The sequence below is a fragment of the Macrosteles quadrilineatus genome, unplaced genomic scaffold (genome assembly GCF_028750875.1).
Source record: "Macrosteles quadrilineatus isolate MER2022 unplaced genomic scaffold, UCM_ALF_1.0 Scaffold_5__1_contigs__length_97177068, whole genome shotgun sequence".
Lineage (NCBI taxonomy): Eukaryota > Metazoa > Arthropoda > Insecta > Hemiptera > Cicadellidae > Macrosteles > Macrosteles quadrilineatus.
This window is the reverse complement of record NW_026542598.1, coordinates 71,261,864-71,284,404: the sequence shown is the minus strand read 5'-3', so window position 1 is coordinate 71,284,404 and position 22,541 is coordinate 71,261,864. Positions and strand designations below refer to the sequence as shown.

Here is a 22,541-nt window from a genome sequence, read left to right as displayed (position 1 = left end):
GTAGAGTAGACTGGAACTGTATAAATGAGTTAGGAACTTAAAACCCAATTTGGAAAAGACTCTAAACCCCAATTTTGAAAACCCTTAACATTTTCTTACCTGGACCCAAGGCCAAGGGCCTTGGGCTCCAGCTCCCCCAGCAGGACCCCGTCCTCAGGTGCACCACACAAACACTACACACCAAAACTGACCCCTTGATCAAGTGCACTGGCCTACTTAAAGCAACAGCCTTCAGTAGGTCAGCACAACAAGTTATTGTTTAACAACACTACCAGCCTACTCACACAACATTGCCAAACACTTCCTCTTTACAATATTTGACCCTCCTATTACACTAATTTAACCAAATCCAACCTAACCTAACCAAACCTAACCTGTCACGTGAATAAAGTAGTAATTGACAAATAAAAGTGTAACAATACTTTGGGGAAATACGGTATGTATATTGACAGTTTTACATTAAACACATATCATATCTCATACCAAAGCACAACAAAGTATAGTCCTCGTCACCCTAAGTTGAGGCAGCCCAAGGCCGCACGGCGTATATCTAGTACGGCTTATAGCAAACCGTATTCCTTTCAATGCTGGCCAATGTCAATGTGGCCAATTCAACACTGCAACAACCACCATAGTCTATTCTATGCTACAGTATTACCATTGAGCATCTCCCAACCGTTCTCATTCTTTCAAGGTTGAATTTTAACTCAACAGAAGGTGGTCTACGTGCTCAAAAACTGTCACTCCGTTACTGACGTCACAGGAGATGATTACAACGTGATTATTCGGTCACACCGTCGACGTGTCAAAACCTGTTTGGACCTACAACCGAGGACTCCGCGAGGGACGGCACGTAGAGATAATAAGGATGGGTTATTAGAAGTTAATGTCGAGAGGGGTTATCTCGAGTCGACGAAAAGTCGGACAAGATCACGTAAAAATTGCGAAGCGATATTTTACAGCCTTTCAGATATTTTGCTAATTGATACCTTAATTCTTTTAGAAATCAACAGATAGTAAGGGAATGATGGAGTTGAGTTCTAGCATTTATCGAGGATTGTTTTACAATCCGCACAACAAAGATATCTTCAAGCCATTAGATTCATGCGGTTGATCAAATAGGCATCCCTTAAGATAACTAAAACTTATTATATTTCAGATACCGTACGTTAAGCTTTTGTGATTATTTAACTTTGTATTCTTTTGTTAACACACCCAATTTTCTCAAAACCCGAGGGTCTTCAGGTTTTTGCGCGTATTGAAGTTGATATTTTCTTTTGATATTTCCTAGAACGACCAATTTTTATTAATCTTATCTTATTAGCGAATTTCCCATATAGGGAATAAGCTATTACCGTAGGTCTCATGGTAAGACCTAGACCCGGGACCGATTTACTTTTTCGTTTTGAGGTCCCCAGAGGCCAAAAACACCATCCGTTCAAATTCATATATATATATATATATATATATATATATATATATTTATATATGTGTCCGTTAGCGCGATAACTCGAGCAAAATTGATCCGATTTTGATGAAATTTGGTACAAACGTGTAAACCTACATTTATTCGAACGAGTTCGCGAACCAGCATAATCGGACCATGGGATCAGGGGTTTATGGGGGGTTTTATGGGGTAAAAATGGGTTTTTCTCGTTTTTGACCCTAAAAACTTTAAATTTCTAAATTTCTCTAAATTTTTTTCTAGCTTAAAAAAACAAATAATTTAGTATATTGAAGTGTTTTTGAATGTTCATTGACTACGGAGAAAATTAAAAAAATTGTAAATTTAAAATTCCCATGTTATTCTTATGGAGAATAAATAAACTGTTCTAGTTTGCTTGTTTATGGATATTTTTTAATCAAATTTGGCAATTTGGTTTATTTCATACTAAGCTATCAATATTTCAATTGAAAAAACACACCTCAACATCTTCCCCGTAGCAGCAAACCTAACTACTCACTAAAATAATGTTATTTAAATAGGAAATAAATCTGAAAATTTATAGGGAATATTTTAGTAGAAATCAAGCCGGGTAAATGGAAATTCGCTTAGTATGCAGGTTTGCTGCGACGGGGGTATTTTTTAGAAGTTCTTGGGCGAATTGTAATTGGTATATCTTGAGAACCTAAGGAAAGTTCCGAAATTTCATAACCACGTTTTGCTTACTCATTTTGAAGTTTACGTCCTTCTAGAAATTTAGAAACAATCAAAATTCTGTAAAAAAACTGTTAAAAAATTTCAGAGCCGTAAAGTTCTTATGCTTATAAAGGTTGAAAACCCAACACCTAGAAAAGATATTGTACTTAAAGACGATAGAATAAACCATTTTAAGTTTATACAAAATAAAAATTGTGGTGAGAGCAATGTAATGATAAATATGTTTGGAATCAATTTGATCAATGGTTAAATACATGTTTTCAATTTTATTGTTGCCAATTGTATGTAACCTTTTACTAGTCTATAAAACCCCTTAATTAAACAAACAAATTGGAAACCCTAACAAAAAAGTTAAGTATAATCAATAAGTTTTTCCTACAATATGTCAGATCTACGTCTACAGACAAAGAAATACAAATTGTAACAGCAATAAAGTGTGCAAGTCAAAGTGACGTCTACATTCGCAAGAGAGTGGTTCAAAGGCTGGATTAGGTCTGGGGTAAAGGTAAAACGTAGAACTTCCTCCATAAGGTCTAAATTCATACTGGAATGGTTCAAAGGCTGGATTAGGTCTGGGGTAAAGGTAAAACGTAGAACTTCCTCCATAAGGTCTAAATTCATACTGGAGTGGTTCAAAGGCTGGATTAGGTCTGGGGTAAAGGTAAAACGTAGAACTTCCTCCATACGGTCTAAATTCGTACTGGAGTGGTTTCATAGGCTGGATGAAGTCTGGGGTAAAACGTAGAACTCCCTCCATAAGGTCTAAATTCGTACTGGAGTGGTTCAAAGGCTGCATGAAGTCTGGGGTAAAACGTAGAACTTCCTCCATAAGGTCGTACTGGAGTGGTTCAAAGGCTGGATTAAGTCCGTGGTAAAACGTCGAACTTTCTCCATAAATTAACCGTTTGACAGATTCAGAACAGTCCAGTGACTGCTTAAACCTGTTCCGGACACATGGAACTGGTTGTTATGATGTAACGTAACAACTGTTTGTAACAGTTACATAAAAAAGTATATGGTGTGGTTCTCTCGTAAATGAAATGTTGGCAATTCAGTGCTGTTATTTTTTGGTTGCGATTTATAAGGACCTATTTATTTCCCACTAGCTATGACAATAAGATCAGCTGTTTATTAATAACTCAACGATCATAACTCAGGATAGCTGTCCTTTTTTTTCAATTAATAGTACCGGGGTGCCAAGTCAAGTCATGGATCGGTATACTGTAGTTAATTTCGATTGTAAAAACAATATAAAGGAAACTCATGTTTTATTTGCAACAAGTTTTGGCTTTTATTATCTAATTTTCACTTAAATTTCGATTTGTATTATGATGGAAATTTAAACCTGGCAATCCACAGCACATTAATTTATTTTACAATCGATGGTAAAATTCACTCGTTTATAAGAGCCTATATACTTGCATGAACATTGTTTTGACAGTAAATTTGCAGTTTGTTTAAATTAGAAAAGTTGATTGAACATTTTTGTTCGAATTCTAGTTTGCATAAAAAATATTGTTAAATATTGATTTCACTGCTAAATTAAAGTTTGCTAACAATTGCAATTGCCTCAGTACTTCGGGGTTTACTTTTTGGTAGGAGAGAGAGCCAAGTAAAATAATCAGTATTTTATCTGAACTACAATCTTTCCCTCTATATCTAGTAATATTTGCTCTACCAACTGATGTTTTCCATTTGTTCTGTATATTGTAATTTGCTAGTATACTGTGTACTTCTTGTTATAAACACATGTTACAAGCATTTTCTTTACTTTTCCTTTTTTATTTTTATCAACCATTGGCAACCCATAAGGCTAATGTTAAATTTCCAAATGAGTTGTGTAGCCAAATACGAATTTTCCTGAGGTAATGGCTGTCGTCAATCGCGTTTTTGGGCCAGAAATAAAATATTTACAGCATTTGAAAGAAATCGTCGAAGCCGTTCTCGAGATCTTTGAGCAAGCAAGTATACATACATGTAAGCAAAACATTGCTCACAAGAGGATAGGAAGAGGATACGTTGGATCCTGACGAAGTCGAGTACAGTATTTTGTTAAGTAAATAACAAATAATAGGTTTGCACTAATTTACTTATCTCAGGATCGAACCAGGACTTTCTCATTGCTATGCAAGCACTAAGTTATTCAGCCATAAATAGTTTTGATGATTTTAACATTATTTGTTCACACCATTTAAGTTTGTTTGAAATAAAATTGTTGATAATGTTCGCCCAAATCATCTCTCCTGCAACCAATTTTGGCTTGGTTAAAATGTTAACACGTTTATTACACTGCACAAAAACTCCTAAATTAAAAAGGTTGTGTATATAAAAAACAATTGCAAATTTTAAAAAAATACATAAAAGTTATAGTGTGTCGACATAAGACAGCACAAAATAAATCAAATTTTACCTAATTATTCCCTATGTGCTCTGTAGAATAAGCAAAATCTGTTCTTCTTCTCAGATAACACAGTTTTTTGTGTTTATGTTTGTCTACAAGATTTTTTAATATTTTAAAAAGATGTTTTATTTGAACTGAAACGCGAAAAAGTAACGTCTTCGAGAGATGTACATTAGAAGAAGAAGATTTCAATCTTATCTTTAAGAATAGGTACTTTTTAGTTTTAGAAACTTTAATATACATACTAATACTGTATGTGACAAATGAAAATTTACTCTGCTAACAATATGCAGTCACCTGCAAACCAGCATTTGACTACATGCTATTTTAACACCGTAATGTTGAAACGTATGCGTTTGTAAAGCGAAGGCACTACTGTTCGTGAAGAATAATAATGCGCTATTGCATTGGGATGGGATTGATAATTCTTTAGTTGTATTTAAAATTAGGTGATACCTGTCGACATCGACGGTTACTTTTATGTTTAAATAACACCAATCCAGTTTACTGTAACAGTAGCTGGATTGGTGTGACACTGTAGCATTCATAGGATAGAAAAAGTGAAGCTTACTGGATCGCTCTCGTTTTCCAATAAGGCTTTGTTGCGACGTATTTAACGTACTCGGAGTTTAAGGCACAGAGTTATTATTCACGATTGGAACTCAATAAACTTCTTCTTCGTCGTGGAAATCTGTTGGCTCAAGAGCAATGACCGGAATGTCACAATCCAAATCCAAAAATTAGTGCTCAAGTAGTGCTGTCGAATGGTACAAATATAAAGATTAGTGCTCATCATTAAGACAGTTAAAAAGGGGTCTCTTTTTTGGGTCAAGAGGTCAACCTGCCCCAGCCCCACCCACTCAAAATAAATTTTACCTTCCAAGTTGTGTCAAAAATTAGTGCTGAATTAGTGCTGTCGAATGGTGTAAGTATAAAAATTAATGCTCATCATTAAGATAGTTAAAAAGGGGTCTCTTTTTGGGGTCAAGATGTCAACCTGCCCCACCTACTTCAAATTTTATCTGGAGAGGGAACTTTAAAGGCCTCTGGGGCAGAGCACCAAGGAAATTTACCTCTTTTCTCTTTTGGGCTCATCTACAGAAAATACCTTTCTTTATACACCCCTACCAAAGTTTCTACGCCCAGCCGTTCTCACAAATTAGCTGTGCCAAAAAAACCCTTTTTCCTTCATGAGAATAACATGGGAATTTAATTTTAAAGGTCACTGGGGTAGAATTCCAAGGGAATTTACCTCATTTCTCTTTTGTTGGCTCATCTACAGACCAAGACCTTTCTAGACACCTTCTACCCTCGTACCTCTAATCTACTCTACAGTAGTGTACCGAGTTTCTACGCCCAGCCGTTCTCTCAAATTAGTGGAGATAAAGAAAAACAGTTTCAAATTAATATATAAATGCTACTGTTGGTTGGGAAATAATCAAACCACCGAGGTTCGAACATTTGTTGGCAGTCAAGTCCTTACTAGTTAGTGTTAAAGTCCATATTGCGTTGACTTAGTGAACAGAAGTGCAAGTATTTTGATTTCATCATATTTTTGAATGTGAAACCTGTTTTATATGCGTCTCATATTGGTGAAGTGTATATGATCGATGTCAACTAGATGTTTATCTCTTATTTTAGAGTATATATTTTGAGAGATTTACTCTCATTATGGTTTAAATAGCCTACCAAGAAAAAATAATAGTGTACCAATAAGAAAAAAATGTTTTTCCCTGAAGTTTAATTGGGTTTGAAGTTAGTTAATTCAATTATACAAAGAAATATAAAAAAAGCTTCATATGCATAAATTGAACGGAAAATTGGCCTTAAGATTGTCTTTGGCTCAGACATTTTTGAGTATGGTAAATAATGGACTTAAGGACATGTGACAAAATATTTGGTACTCAATATATTTACACCATAACTAACTACCGGTATTATTGGTCTGGGTAGCCGAGTGGTTACAGTGATCGCACCTTCAAGTTCAAATCTGAAGGCAACTCGATACCAATCGATATTGTTAACACATCTAGAATGTCATTATTCGTTGGGCTTTCAAATTATGCTATCTAAGAAAAGATCGACGTTATAAAGTATCACGGGCAGATGGAACATCTTGCAAAAAAAAAAAAAAAAACATTGAAAGCATGCGTAAAACACACACACACACAATTGAAGAAGCCCGATGTGAGGTGACATTCCCAAATACAAACGCGATCATTTTGAGTATAAAAATAAATCACAACCATTGACAATATATACCTAAATGTATAGAATGACAGAACATAAAATGGCAAAACAAGATAGCCTCTATCCGCGATAAAAAAGCTTTCAGTTCTTGGTTGGGCAAGGAACTAGAACCATTACCTGGATGCAGTTAGAAGACGGGAGTATAAAGTCACACCAGTAAGTGCACGCATACTTGATATAAATTGGTAGTCAAAGAAATCTTGGAAGAAGTATTAACCAAATGAACGGGTAGTCATGACATTATTCAGGTAGATTTACTCATCTGGCACGTCACAGTCAATCAAAATATTCTTTTTTTTGTAACATTTTATTTAATTTACAATCTGTTCAACAAAAAATAGAACAATAAGCAAATTTGTTAAAATTTAAACACAGAGTTAGTCTTTATCCAACAATAGAGCTAACACACAAACTTTGCATATTTGGTACAAAGTTTAAAGTCTAAAAACGACTACTTAAGTCCAAAACATGGTATCTTTTCAATCTGTATGTATAGTTGCTGTTGTCCAATAAATTTAAAGCGAGGTAGTTAGGATGGTACTCTCTTTAAGTATTTGGCACTTAATTTTGAAATTTCTTCTTTGACTGTTGGGGTTCGACTGTCCCTGTGAATTACTTCGTTATTGACGAACCATGGTGCCAGGAGAATGTTTAGAACTTTAGATTGGAATCTTTGGATGATGTTCAGATTGGATTCACTGGATGTCCCCCACAGTTGGATACCGTACGTCCACACTGGTTTTAGAATGGTTTTATATAAAAGCAATTTATTTTCTGTTGTTAATTTAGAATTTTGATTTAATAGCCAAGAAAATATTCTTAAATGGATTTTCTATTGTGTTTTATATACACTCATCCGGCGCAGGTCCGACAGTCGCTCTGCCGGCAGTGGATTTACCTATTACTCTAGGATTTTTCCAATGTATAATGTGAATTTTTTCATTCCTATTACACCACTCAATTATTATAAAAAAATTAGAAAAATTTCCAAAACATAATATAAACAGCTTACCTTGCCAACACCCCCGGGCCTGGCGAAAGAAAGGAATTACATTTTTTCAGCCAACAGACTGTTGTAAAGCAGAGAGAGGCAAATTATATTTTAAATATTTAATATTTTAAACAAAACCCTTATATAATATATTTGAAAATATTACCTTTCAGTTTATTTTTAATCAATGCTTATTGTAGTGGCTTACATATTCGTACATATAACTCTATCGATTTATATTTTATTTCGTAATGATTGCATTGTTGTGGTATGTCCTACGTCATAAGTGTCGATAGCTGATTGGCCAGTTGAGCTGACATTCAAAAACTACTGCCTATCGAAAAACTGGGATACCATTGTCACAAGATTTCTTAGATTTCACTCAATTTTTAGTTCAAATAGATTCTTAATGGCTCAAAATATAAACCCTCTTTATTCTTTTCAAACTACACCAACTAAAAACACAGAAGAACGCCCGGGCAGACCCCAAGATAACCACGCAGTAACGAAAAGGTAAGACCATAGCAAGCTTCATTTTGGAGCCTCACTGAAAGTGTAACGGAAATCTTTCAAATAGACCCATTGATTACTTCAGACGTCTTTTGTAAAATCTTTGTTTGCCAGAGATTAGAATAAAATACAATTCAGTTTCGTGCCATTCTTAACTGCTTTTGGGATTACCCATTCAACAGAATTAACTTTCTAATTAGGCCTAACTTACCTTTGTTTTTGAGATCTTTCAAGACCTGTGTAGCCTATCAGAGATAGGGCTAGGCCAAATCTACCAGCAAGTACGAGCCTGTTATTTTAACGGATTTTATGTCTAGTCTTCATAATTTGTGGCCTCAATTACCATTTTATTGTTCTGTACCTATGTTTCAATGGCTAAGTTAGTCCATAATTTATTAAGTTAGCTTGTTGACATAGAAGTTAAATCAGAGATAAGTAAGCCTTGCTAGGCCTAAACATGTTTCGACTAGGCCTACAATTTTTTATAGCCTATTTTCATCTTAAGAAGTAGGGTAGGCAGCCTATTAAGTTATACACAAAAGGCTGTAGACTAGCTCTAAGGTGTAATGCCTTGATAGGTAGGGTAGGCATACTTTGTTCTGGGTTCGTGACCTAGCTGCTGCACTTTACTTTAGGTCCTTCACTCATTCGAATGAAAATATCTATCGATTAATCGATTGTTTCATCCGATACATCGTTTGGTTAGTTAGGTAAGGTTAACCTATTAACCAAACGTTATATCGAATGAAACAATCGAATAATCAATATTTCCATTCAAATGAGTGTAGGACCTAAAGTAAAGTGCAGCCGACCTAGCTTGTTCGTTACCGCAATCAGGGTTGCCACCTTAGGTTTGGAAAAAATCGGGACATTGCCCACCTCCCCCCAAATTACATTAACAGGCTTAAGTTATATAAGGGCGTAAGGAATCAAAATCGGCTCTGTCCCGCCAGAATCGGGACGGGTGGCAACCCTGACCGCATTAGTACTAAATTTATCATTCATATGGACCAGCGACGCACATATAAATGTGATGGCCGGTTTCTACCCATAGACTGGTCACATCAAAATAGACTGAGGTGGCATAGGTATTTGTGTTGGTGTTCCAATGTTAATAAACAGCTTATCTTCTTAATGGTCTATTTGAAGCCCCTGAATTCTCTGCAGTAGGGATGAGCATCGATAGGTCAACCACCGATGGTAACATCTACGTCATCCATCGATGTAGGGCCTACTAATAAGTTAACATCGTTGCGAGACCATCGTTTTTTTTCAGTTTTTCGATAGCTTTTTGTACTCTCCAGTAGGCCTATCTCAATACTTGGCCAAAAACGTTGAGGTTTTATGAAAACATTGTAACAAAAACATAGGGTAACCTACCATCGATGTAAAAAAACATCAAATAAGTTTATCGAAAGAAAAACATCGATGTTTTAAAAACATCGACTATCGATGCTTATCCCTACTGGTGGCTTTGGTCTAACTTACAGGGATGTCTGTCGCACATGTGCGTTGTGCGTCACTTTGTCTCTGTAGAAATGATGATTTAAGTTAATGATGTCATATCATAACTTAGTTGGAAAACGTTTTGTACTTTGCTGCATCTGAATTTTTTTAACTAGGTAGGCCTAGGCCTAACTAACACATTTCAACCCAAATATATGAGTGTAGGCCTAACTTAAAATGTCAGATGATCTGTTTTTAACTTATGTAGGTACCGTAGCTTTGTCATTAAGATCAGCTGTTAATGATCAAAACTGCATCTTTTTGATTGTTAGAAGAGCACTTTGACCACCTAGCTACGCAGACCACATAACTTAACTTATGGTTGCTAATAATAGGCTATTCTGGTTCCTGTAAAAAGGAAGAATGAAAGAAGAATCAACATGTTTAGCCTAGATAGCCTACAGTAGAGCCTGTACCTACATACTTAGCCTTTCTTAGAGGTTAACTGTAAGAAAGAACCTTGAGGTCTAAGTTCACATCAATAAAGGGATTTTCATTCATTCATTCATACTGTAATAAGATGGGTTAGGGTAATCAAAAACTGATAAATGTTATGCAATCATTTTACAGGGGTAAGTTAATTTCTGTAATGTGTTAGGCTAAGCCAAGGATGAACAGTACGTTAAGTTACTAAAATCTATGTATTGGACCAAAATCTTACTTAGTTAGTGATACTTAGTTCCTACGCGTTTTCGCCCCACTGTTACTTTCTGTTACTATTACTGATACCACTACTATTACTGATACGGTACCACTACTATTCTGATACCACTACTATTCTGATACCACTACTATTCTGATACCACTATTACTGTCTGGAATTACACTGTTGATCCAGCCAATATCTTTAAACGCCCAACCCTCCAATCTAAAAGTGTTAAGTTACTAACTTTTTTTTAATTATTTGGCCTAGCTTACCAACGATTTCTTGATTTTGCAGGTTGCAGAAAGAGCTCATGACCTTGATGGTAAGTGAAAAAATGTAATTGAATCTTAAAACCCGTAGGCCTAAGTTATTTAAATGAAAAAGCTACCTACTTGTGCAATTTTTAATAAATCTTAATTTTTTTATTTTATTATTAATTTTTTTGCTAAATTAACTATGGCATTCTAAGCACTTTTTTATGCTTACATTTTCGAAATAGTAAGTATTTTGCAATGTCTTAGCGATGGTTTAATTGCACAAGAACACTCTGGAGCTAACATACACTTACAACTAAATTAAGTTAATTTATCTTATAGCTTTCTACATAAAAAAAAAAAACACAAATTAAAATTCTCATACATTAGTCATATGGAGAAAAGAAAAAAAAAAACTGTGTACACCGCTAGTTGCATGTTAATGGATATATTTTGTGTGCCGGTAGGCCTAATTAATTTTGATCTAATTTGCCAAATTTATTTCAGGCTTAACTTATTCATCCTATAACATATGTGCTAAAAAAACTGTTAGCGAATTTTTAGGGGAATAAGCTATTACCGTACCGTAGGTCTCATGGTACGGTAAGACATGTAGGCCTACCCAGGACCGATATTTACTTTTTTTTGTTTTGATATTTCCCAAAGACCAAAAACACCATCCGTTCAAATTCATACACGTGATTGTTCATATAACCCGAACAAACATTATCAAATTTTCAAATCTTGGTCTTCGGCTAATGACAGCGTTGTTGAAATAGTGAAACTAAAGGCCGACGTTTTGGATGCATAGCATTTATTCATCTTCAGCGCAAACTACTATTTAACTCAGTTAAACTCCATTGGCCTGTTAGACCAACTGGTCATCACCCGAAGACCAAGACAATCAGCCGTGACCATAACTTAGAAGCCTATCATCTAGATTATCAAAATACAAATAAATTTGGTACAAACGTGTAAACCTACATTTATTCAAATGAGTTTGCGAACCAGCGTGATCAGATCATGTGAAGGGGTTTTTATGGGGATTTGCCGGTATGGGGTGAAAATTGTTTTTTCTCATTTTGACCCTCAAAACGTAAAATTTTCCAATTTCTCTCTATTCCATTTTGAAGAGCTTAGAAATCAATTTCTGTAGGCTAGCCTAATTAAGTTTTTATTTACAATTAATTATTGGTTAGGCCTACTTAGATAATAAAAAAAGTTTTACATTTAAAATTCCCATTATTGTTATGGAATAGGCCTAGGCCTACTTAAGTTAGGCCTATAAGTAAACTGTTATATTTTGCTTTTTTATGGATATATTGTGAAAAACTTGGCAAATTTATTTATTTTATAGGCCTACTAAGCTTTTAGTATTTTATTAAAAACACTTAATGAAATAAAATGAAATGTATTAATTTGCTTTTAACATGAAAAACATGCATTCCAATCGTCAATGTTATAGTCACTTATCATACAAAGCAAACCATGCAAAAATACAGATTTGAGCACAAAACCATGCATTCTACTCTACAAACTTCTAATGCAAGCAAAACATCTACTCACACAATAAGCATACATCTTTTCTTAATCCAAATCCTCAAGGCTGGCTGGACATCTATTAATAAGCCAAAATTTCAAAACATTTGTGATTTTTTTACTTTCCAGTTCCTTTATTGATTTGGGTAACTTATTGAAAAATATTGCCCCCTTGACATAAGGGCTGTTTTCTGTTCTTTGGAAATTTCTCCTCTCTCCCTGGAAAAATAATTACCCCTGTCTAGTGTCATGGTCATGTATTTGTCCTACATTAAAAACTAAATTACCAGAACAGCTGCTAAATTTAATCAAACATATAACCTGGTATACATACATTGCGTACATAGTCATAATACTATGTTAATCAAAAATAACTTTACTGAGAGTCCTCGGGCTGAATTTTGCAACTAATCTTAGAGCTCGTAGAGCCAATAGGTAGGTATTTGACTTGGTATTGAGACTATATTCTACTAGCCATAGTGTAATCATCAATGGTTTACAAATTATTCCAGATGTGTACTGACAAGTCCGTGTCTGCATTTCCTGATGGTGAGAACCTTTTCAAGTGGGTAGCAACTATCACCGGCCCAATAGAAACAGTAAGTAATGGATTGTTAATGCTTGAATAGTATTAAGTATGTGTGGTATTTTAGTCATGCTTTGTTCAGGCATACCAATGTATGGTTATAACAGCAGTTCGGTGGCCCCTTACCCATTTCTCTACCTCTCTATCCCCCTCTTACTGGCTGTAAATAGGAATAACATATTACAGAAAGTAAAGGAAAATGTTCTGATCACATTTTGTTTTAGGGTGTATATCAGAATTTTTTTAAGCCCCACAAATACGTATTCAAAGTTTTTTTTTTTTTTTTGCTGAAGTATAAAAAACATCTGTTTTGCAGGTGTACGAAGGTCTCACCTACAAGCTGTGCATGGAGTTCCCCAACAGCTATCCCTACACAGCCCCCGTGGTGAGGTTCACGACTCCCTGCTTCCACCCTAACGTGGACACCTCGGGCAACATCTGTCTGGACATACTCAAGGAGAAGTGGTCGGCTCTGTACGACGTACGCACCATCCTGCTGTCCATCCAGAGTCTCCTGGGAGGTAAGCATCGTAACTTACTACAGATAATTCTCCTTATTTGTGATAACTTAAGAAATACAATGGTGTCACAAATACAGGGTGAGTTTCTACTGACCGTGTTAACTTCGCCAGTAGGTTCTACTCACTAAAAGGAACAAAAAAGTTCATTTAAACCCATGTCCGATTTTCAACCGTTTGGCTGTAATAGGGGATTTTGTGTTTTTCTTATTTTATTAGACTTTGCTCCACAATTTATGTAATAAAAACTTAACCAATTACTTTGGAGAGTTATAGTTAAAATCATTGGAAAGAATATTAAATTTGCTATAAATCAAAGGTTTCATTCAGCAATTATACCATTACATAGTCCACGTTATATCCAAAATACAGTAAAAATGTCATTAAATTAATTAATTACGAAAATGTTCATGAGCCCACTTTGATACATAAACCTGCATTTTTGCAATGTTGAAATGCATAAAAAACTTGGTCATTTAATAATCTTTCAAATGATATGCTATTCAATACTATTATTGATATAAACCAGTGAAAAATTACTAATAAACTACAATAAAACACGGTTTACAGATTTTGTTTTTGCACAGTTTTACTGTTGATAATAATTACTGTATACTCCATGTTGTATTTTATTGAACAATCTGATAAGATTTGTACATTATTTTAACTTTTAAATATTTATTAAAATTATCTGAATTAATAAAATGTATAAACTCAAGGTATTTCACATTTTCAAAGATGTAGTGTGATTGATTCTTAAATGCTGTATAATTAGTTTTACCTTGTGCTTGATTAAGTCAGCTTTTATTGATTTGTCATCTATAGCTAGATAACTCAGCTGCTTAAACATACCTTGTTGAGTAATTTGCTGTTTTAACTTTATATTTCCAAGTCAATTTTAAGAGTTTTTTAACATTTATTAAACTATGGAGCCTTTTACCAATCAAGAGTATGCCAACATGACGAATACAGTAATTATTATTAACAGTACAAACTGTGTCAAAACAAAATCTGTAGACCGTGTTTTATTGTAGTTTATTAGTAATTTCTCACTGGTTTATATCTATAATAGTATTGAATAGCATATCATTTGAAAGATTTTTAAATGACCAAGTTTTTTATGCATTTCAACATTGCATATATAAATGCAGGTTTATGTATCAAACTACGTATTACGTACTAACTCTAGTTCCCGATAACCCGGCATTTCACAAACTCGGCACCCTTCCAGTCCACATTACGCCAAGTTTGCGGGACTCTACTGTACCACTAAGAGCTTTAGTGATATCATTGACTGGCGATATTAAGCCTTTCTGCAGCTGTTTGTTGGGGCAAGGTTGGAGAGTGTCCTTTAGGTTGTGTAACAGTTTTTGGTTGAACAGGATTTTATCAAGCTCATGAACATTTTCGTAATTAATTAATTTAATGACATTTTTACTTTATTTTGGATATAACGTGGACTATGTAGGTAATGGTATAATTGTTCAATGAAACCTTTGATTTATAGCAAATTTAATATTCTTTCCAATGATTTTAACTATAACTCTCTAAAGTAATTGGTTAAGTTTTTATTACATAAATTGTGGAGCAAAGTCTAATAAAATAAGAAAAACACAAAATCCCCTATTACAGCCAAACGGTTGAAAATCGGACATGGGTTTATATGAACTTTTTTGTTCCTTTTAGTGAGTAGAACCTACTGGCGAAGTTAACACGGTCAGTAGAAACTCACCCTGTATATTAGGCATTTTTTAATGTAAAAAGGTAATTATTGTTGTAGAAGTAGTATCTAAAAGAAAACTTTCAATAGATATCGTAAACAAACAGGGTTTTTACTAGCCAGTTTGAAGTTATTCCTTCACTTTGTTTCCTGTTTTATTCTTCAGATTTGGCAGTGCAATTATGATTTTTGGTCTAATGCTTAAAGGCTTTGTATGTTGAATTGGAAGTCGACAACAGCTCTTGTGTGATATGATTGAAAATCCTGATTTCTGGGGTCTAGGTTATTGTCTGTACGTGACAACTGGATGGATGTAGATAATTATTTAAGTAATTAAATAAATTAATAAATAAATTAAATTAAGTAGTTAATTATTAAGTGACACTACATCCATAGTTAAAGCAAAAGATATACCCAATCTAAAATTAGAACTCAACCGCTCACTCATAGATTTGTCCAGTTGGTTTACAGTAAATGGGCTTCAACTCAATAGTTCTAAAACACAGGTTATGTTATTTCAAACAATCGAAAATAGAGAGAATCAAAATTTTGAATTACGCTACCAAAGCGATACTTTACCATTCGTTGAAGATACAAAGTTCTTAGGCTTAATTATTGATAAAAATTTAACCTGGAAACCACACATAGACATGATACTAAAGAGGCTGAATACAGCCTGTTCTCAAATGTATGTTTTAAGGAATATAATTGATCTGAAAACTAAACTTACTGTATATTATGCAATGTTTTATTCCATCATGCAGTATGGAATTGAACTATGGGGCTCAACTTCATATGCCGACACAGTTTTTAAAAAACAAAAGAAGTATTTAAGAATCCTATCTTTTGCATCAAAAAGAGCATCATTTAAACCTATTTTAAAAAAATACGACATATTAACAATGCCTTCTCTATATATATTTAAAATGATGGTTTCTTTAAAAAGTAACTACCAATCATATGACAACAATCAGTTCATCCATCAATATCCTACTCGTTTTAAAAATAATTTGAAATATCCAAGACATCGCCTCTGTCTGTATGAAAGATCACCATTTTATATGAGTCTCAGGCTTTACAACAGTCTACCTACCAAATTCAGACAAATTACCAGTATATCAAAATTCAAAAGCGAGTTTAGAATGTATCTCTTACAAAAACAGTTTGAATCTGTCTCTGAATATTTAAATAACAGTTAAACATTTTTCTATTACATTTATTTAATTTATAGGAATGAATTGTAAATCTAGTTTTAATAATGGACAATGTCACCTGTTTCATCAGCATTGCTGAAAAACTTGAAATGTATTGTGACAATAAAGGAATATTTCATTTCATTTCATTTATTACAGTTTAGAGTCCTGCAAACTCGGCACTCGATAACCCGGCAGTCTGGATAACTCGGCCATCACCTGGTTCAGAAAATTAGTGATTTTTTGAGTCCAAGTTAAACATGGACACAAGCCAGCTCAAGTATAATCATTTGCAACTCGTATTAACTCTAGTTCCCGATAACCCGGCATTTCACAAACTCGGCACCCTTCCAGTCCACATTACGCCAAGTTTGCGGGACTCTACTGTACCACTAAGAGCTTTAGTGATATCATTGACTGGCGATATTAAGCCTTTCTGCAGCTGTTTGTTGGGGCAAGGTTGGAGAGTGACCTTTAGGTTGTGTAACAGTTTTTGGTTGAACAGGATTTTATCAAGCTTAAAAACAATATTAAATTTTGGGTTGCCGGAATTCTACCCTCAGAAATTTACCCCCATGAAAAAAGCCTAGGCTACATATCATTTTGATGTCACAGGTCTTGGGGGTAGATTTCCGGCCGTAAACTTTTAGGACGGATAAATTATTATTTATTTCAATCAACTCACATTTCACTGTTTACTTAGCAGTTGTAATTAATTTAAATCCCAATAAACCTAACACCGGAATCTTTTTGGACCCGGAAATCTACCCCCCGTGGTCGGCTACACTTCGTATCGGCCAAGATTCATCGTTGTAGTTGATTTTAGCGAATTTCCCATATAGGGAATAAGCTATTACCGTAGTACTCATGGTAAGACCTGGACGCGGGACCGATTTTTATTAATTGGTAACCTAACTTAACCTAACCTAATAATACTGGATATTAAAAGGCATGATTAACCCTTAGGAGACCCAGACCAACTTCCGATTTTTCGGAAGTTAGTATTTTTTCCTAAAAAGACAAACGGTTTTTCTAAATCAACGGCAGTTTAAATAAACGACTATCTGAAAAAAAATCAACAACAGCATGCATGAAATGTTAATGAGGGCTGCTATTCAAAAGTTATAGCATTTTTTCTATAACATTGCAGAAACTGTTCAAAGTACCCTGGTCCTACGCAGCAAGTCATATACTATAGGGTCGGTCTCTAAAGGGTTAACCGAAGAGCCGTTGATTTACATAATCAATTAATTAAATCAACTACAACAATGAATATGCCCTATACGTAGCATAGCCCACCACAGGGGGTAGATTTCCGGGGGTAGAATTCCGGGATCAGACATTTCTGATTTGACCACTGGGGGTAGATTTCCGGAAGTTAAATTCCGTGGTCTGGCAAATCACGTTATAAGCAAACAATTGTCATGTTGATTATTTAATTATATTATATTGGGGGTAAATTTCTAGTCACGGGCTGTTTCTCGACTATATATAGCGTTGTTGTCAAAATGATAATGGGGGTTAATTTCCAGGGCTAGAATTCCACTACCCCAAAATTTTTACTTTAAAAGATAAAAAAAATCCCAATTTTCATTATAGTCATCATGTAGAGCTTAAAAACAAATAATTTGAACAGAATGGAACCATTTGCCTATCTGTAGCTGACATGTACGCTTTGCTGTGCGTTGAAACAATTTTTAAAATTAAATCTCCTGCCGCATTATTTTTTTTTTCAAAAGAAACATCAGATGACATTCATGGCCAGATGACTAAAAATTATGACCCTAGTTCAATGAATAAGGGTAAAGTGCGGAAATGGGTTAAGGCGTTATAAAAAGTGGCCATGAAAACCTTTTTCCTTTGTGATCTCAAAAACCCAATTTCTTCTGAAATGGTACTTTTCACAGCCTTTTTTACTATATAAGCAAGGCGGAGGCTATAGGATAGGACTGTTCAATGACTAACATTCTATAACGATCTCATTCTCTTGTTACAGAGCCCAACAATGACAGTCCGTTGAACCCCCAAGCTGCTGAGTTGTGGTCCAGACAAACGGAATACAAGAAACACCTACATAGTAGTTTTAAAGAGGCTGTCCCAGACTCTCTTTAGAAAGTAAGATTATTGCATGCATTATTAGTTTTTAAAATTATTTGTACATTTTATAATATATTTGAAGAGGTGATGACTTTTAAATAAATTTTCTGTTCATTAGTTCTGGTTTTAGTTTTTTTCCTCCTTTTTTATGTTAACAGTATAATAACTGTACTGTTTTCAATTTTTCTTTCTTTTCCATTCAAATGTTAACACCACTAATCTCTAAAAGCACAATAGCCCACGTAGATAGGATATCTCTGTATGGTGTAGCTAATCAATAGTCTCATCATTAATATCCTACGTCTATGGTTTTCTAATCCAAACCTTTGTTGCAGAATCCAAAACCCCCTCCAAGATCTCTGTAGAAGATATTTCCATTCTAGATTCATGAAACTCACTGTACAAAGTCCTTACGTGTTAAGATCAAATTTTAATGATAAAAAATGACTTGAAATTAACTGCAATATTTTGATTTCTGTTGCTTTGATATTTATTTAATTTTATTATATTTTGTATCGCTTTTTGATCATATTATGTATCTATTTGTTATTTATTTAAACCTTGATATAATAAATTCAAACTTAAACATACAGTAGATCTTTGATTTCTGATCCTTAAATTTTTATGTACAGTAGGCCTAATGGTTTGGTTATATGTTAGTACAGAGAAATCGTTGGTTTTAATGTCTACAAGCAAACTGACACCCTTGCCAATCCCATACATAACCTACTGTCTCCTTTGTGTAGTACCGGTATAAAAAATTATACAATAAAAAGTAGACTTTCACCATAGATTCAATCATGAAATTCTACTTACAATTTTACTTATAAGGTGAGGTAAAGAATGGACAAATTAACAAAACAACAGCTACACAAAGTAAAGTATATTTACAAAAGAAAGATTTATTATAAAATGTCCTAGCTAATTAAACTTTGTACACGAAAAAGAACCTTACAGATATTCAAGATGTGGACAGTCTCGTAAATTGGGTGTATGAAAATCCAGTAAAAGACAAAGAACAAGTAACATAGGAATTAACAACTCCATTCTAATAAATCATTAATTAACAAATTTATCTATGAGCTGAAATTGTTACAACTCATTAGGATTCAGTTTAAAATTGAGACAATAATTGTCCTGATAAAGAAAAAAAAAACTAGTACCGGTATTAAAAAACACTTAGATGAATAATATTTACAATTACACTAACAAGACATCATGTTCTATTTACACTTGCATATCAGTACACATATTCTCAAGTTGACATTGTTAACAAATACATTGTTTTCTGTAATTTGGCTTACATAGCTGTTGAAATTAACCACAAAAACTATAATCTGAAAGGTTTGTTGAGGGAAAAGACTTTCTTTAGTGGTCTTAGAAAAACAAATTTTCACAGAATTTCAAGACTTCTGAGATTTCAAACTGTCAATGTTTTGTAACGAGTTACTTCCGCAGCTGTTGGTGCTGCATCCGCAGCCACAGTGCTGCAGAACATACGCAGGAAGCTGCTAGCAGACTCAGCAGTAATGTTGAAGCCATCAAGAACACTGACGATGACAGACAGACAGTATCCTGACCTGCAACTGTGACAGACGTAGTATGATTATTGCATTGGTTTGCTTAAAGTCACACTCAGAAAGTATCTGATTTGGTTATGGTTATGGATACATTATGGAGGAAAGAATAGATACACAAGCTATCCAAGAAAAGTATATTTCATTGCTAGGGCGTAAAGTGTCTTTTTGATCCAAGCTCGTGTTTCATAGCTGAGGTCTGAAAATAAGCGAGGTTGAGCACTTTTTGTACACTCCGTTCTCAAAATTTAGGCGATTTGAGGGGAAACAATTCTATTCCCACCTCACCACCTCATACTAACTTTATAAGAACAGGTAATCAACTGATATATGTTACACTCAAACTCCGAATGTCTGCCAGAACGGTCTGCCTTATATGTGTATTTATTTGAATGTTCTTGATGAGTCTACAATGGATGAAGATGTAATGTTCTTGAAGGACCACTTGAAAATGCCTATTTATGGGCGAAACATGTAGTTGATTTGACCATACTATAGTGTACTGGGGACGTAAAGGTATGTACAGAATAAACGAATAAACATAACAGAACATAAAATACCAGAATAAATTACAACAAATTACTACAATCGATACATGCGATTGCATTGCTTACAATCAAAATTTATAACTGATTTTTATTCCCTAGGGAGAAAAAGAGCTACTTTAGACCCGCTGTGCATTTATACAAATTGGCTGTTATTGCTGCAGTAGGACGGAAAACAGTTTAAGGGCACACAAACATTTCACAACATTGTTTAATTTATACAAGGGGGCTGTTCAGAAGAAAGTGAGTAATTTTGTGTATTTTTTTTTCAAATGATGAGTTTTCTGTGCGATTGTAGCTTTTTGATGGTGGTTTTAAACTCGAATGAGCTGAAATTTGGATTTTATAAGGTGCTGACTGAAGAAAATGTTTCCCCTGTTACTAGGTAGTACATAAGTTATAACCCATCTTATGTTTATCATTAATTGATTTTGGTTACAAATTGCATACTTGCAAACCTATTTTAAATAGTGAAATTAGTACTTCGTGATCCATCGCTAAACAAAATTACAGTAGACACTCGATTATCCACAATAATTGGAGGTGTTCAAAAAACAGATTTTTCCACGTAAACGATCTTTAACCGAAAAATGAAATACAACAATATTTTAACTTTCTAGGTGTTGATTGTCTACCACAATCGTAGCAATAACCATGAGCAAATCTTTTGGGCTCGGCAACACCGATGATCGTCTTTTGCTAATGACCTGTGTGTATCGGTCACCTTAAAATTTCAGCTGTAAAAATGTATTCAACAAGTATTGTATGATGATTCCTCTAAATTTTACCTGCTGCCCCGACATTGATGACCATGGCTGCGCTCTGTCTGGACTCCTCTAGGTCCTCTGGAAGGAACACCCTGAGAGTTCGTCCCACTGTCACGGGGTCAGTCAGGTCTAGGGTGGAGTTGTCTGCACTACGTCTTCTCCTGCCTGGCTCGTATTTCTGCAACAGTGTGAGATTGTGTTGAGAAAGCAAAAAAATTATTTAACATCTTTTTGTGGAGGGGAGATATAAATTTAACCTATTTGAATCCAAGCCTTCATTATAACCCGCTAGCTCTTGTCAATTGCACTCTGTTTATGTATATTGCGAGTGTGTGCCAGTTCACCGTTTTCAGTGTCATTATATTTTGATATTGTTCTATGTTTAATGTAGATGCCAAAGTCAACCTAATTAAATCCAAACCAGCATTATGAAACAAAACTGGAAACGTCTGGCAAACTTTACCAATTTTGGAACAAACCAAATTCTTGCCTTTGGTTTATTGAGTGCACTCTTTAAAGATCCATTGTGTAACTTTTACGAAATCGATGAATTTCCACATTGCCAAAAGGTGTTTACAAAGGTTTGTTGCAGATTGGCCAACTGTGAATTGCAAACACATTTATCACGCTATAGGGAAAGATACCGCATAGTGTGAAAGAAACTTAGACACAGCGTAAAACCTTTTTTTAACCGGACAGCAAAAACATATACAGTAGTGTGAAATCACAATTGATGTTCTAACTTCTTAGATAAAACATTGAAAATAAAAATTTGCTTAGTTCCTTTGTTTTCAAAATTTTGAGAAGGTTAATTGTAAAAAGTCTCCTATGACCTAAAGAATTTCATTTAGACAATATTTTTTGACATTTTAAAAACCGTTTAAAGTAATATAGTAAGCTGTGTGGTATACCATTGATCTACAGAAGTATCGGTACAGCATCCAAAGTGTTTCCTTAGAAAATTATCTAGTAAAATTTTATTTTCTAACATTTGTTTCTGGGATAAGTTGGCAAGGATAATGAAATGTTATGCTAACTACTAACTAGTTATTTTGGTTTAATTTATTAGTTCCCAATTCAGTAGGCCTACAATACTGAACTGTCTTGGACTACTTTACCTGGTTGGGATCTGAACAAGGTGCACATTCTGTTTTGCAGAGTTCCACGTTGCATTCTATTGTCAGGTCCATAACATCAGGGAACTTGAATGCCTGACAACAAAAAATACCTGTTTTTACAATCCAAAAATCTATTTAAAAAATTAAATAACACTACAAGGT

General features: G+C 34.4%; 2 protein-coding genes across 4 annotated transcripts in view; one reads left to right on the top strand and one right to left on the bottom strand.

The window, feature by feature from the left end:
- Window positions 1-8,107: 8,107 nt before the first annotated feature.
- On the top strand, window positions 8,108-18,955 carry LOC128994612 (ubiquitin-conjugating enzyme E2 C). Of its 2 annotated transcripts, XM_054419277.1 has the most exons (6): window positions 8,109-8,316; window positions 10,760-10,787; window positions 12,771-12,857; window positions 13,161-13,365; window positions 18,272-18,390; window positions 18,708-18,955. In XM_054419277.1, exons 1-5 carry the CDS (start codon window positions 8,213-8,215, stop codon window positions 18,385-18,387), a joined length of 540 nt encoding a protein of 179 aa, XP_054275252.1. In that variant the 5' UTR covers window positions 8,109-8,212; the 3' UTR covers window positions 18,388-18,390; window positions 18,708-18,955. The 2 variants fall into 2 exon arrangements, with proteins under 2 accessions (XP_054275253.1, XP_054275252.1); XM_054419278.1 differs by lacking the exon at window positions 18,708-18,955 and having other exon boundaries at window positions 8,108-8,316; window positions 18,272-18,489.
- A 285-nt stretch (window positions 18,956-19,240) lies between these two features.
- LOC128994989 (uncharacterized) overlaps window positions 19,241-22,541 on the bottom strand; it is a 39,694-nt gene continuing 36,393 nt past the window's right edge. Inside the window, exons 9-11 of one of the 2 annotated variants that reach the window (XM_054419851.1) lie at window positions 22,380-22,472; window positions 21,283-21,439; window positions 19,241-19,958 (exon numbers count right to left, since the gene is read on the bottom strand). In XM_054419851.1, the coding sequence (XP_054275826.1) occupies window positions 19,819-19,958; window positions 21,283-21,439; window positions 22,380-22,472 (390 nt within the window). In that variant the 3' untranslated portion in view covers window positions 19,241-19,818. The remainder of the gene's footprint in view (window positions 19,959-21,282; window positions 21,440-22,379; window positions 22,473-22,541) is intronic. The other variant, XM_054419852.1, reaches the window with a different exon arrangement.

What these genes read in the sequence shown, in the direction of transcription:
- LOC128994612 (XM_054419277.1), top strand. Translation starts at nt 8,213, where the DNA reads ATGGCTCAAAATATAAACCCTCTTTATTCTTTTCAAACTACACCAACT. An exon ending in AACCACGCAGTAACGAAAAG is followed by an intron (nt 8,317 to 10,759) that starts GTAAGACCATAG and finishes TTGATTTTGCAG; the next exon opens with GTTGCAGAAAGAGCTCATGA. An exon ending in CATCCAGAGTCTCCTGGGAG is followed by an intron (nt 13,366 to 18,271) that starts GTAAGCATCGTA and finishes CTCTTGTTACAG; the next exon opens with AGCCCAACAATGACAGTCCG.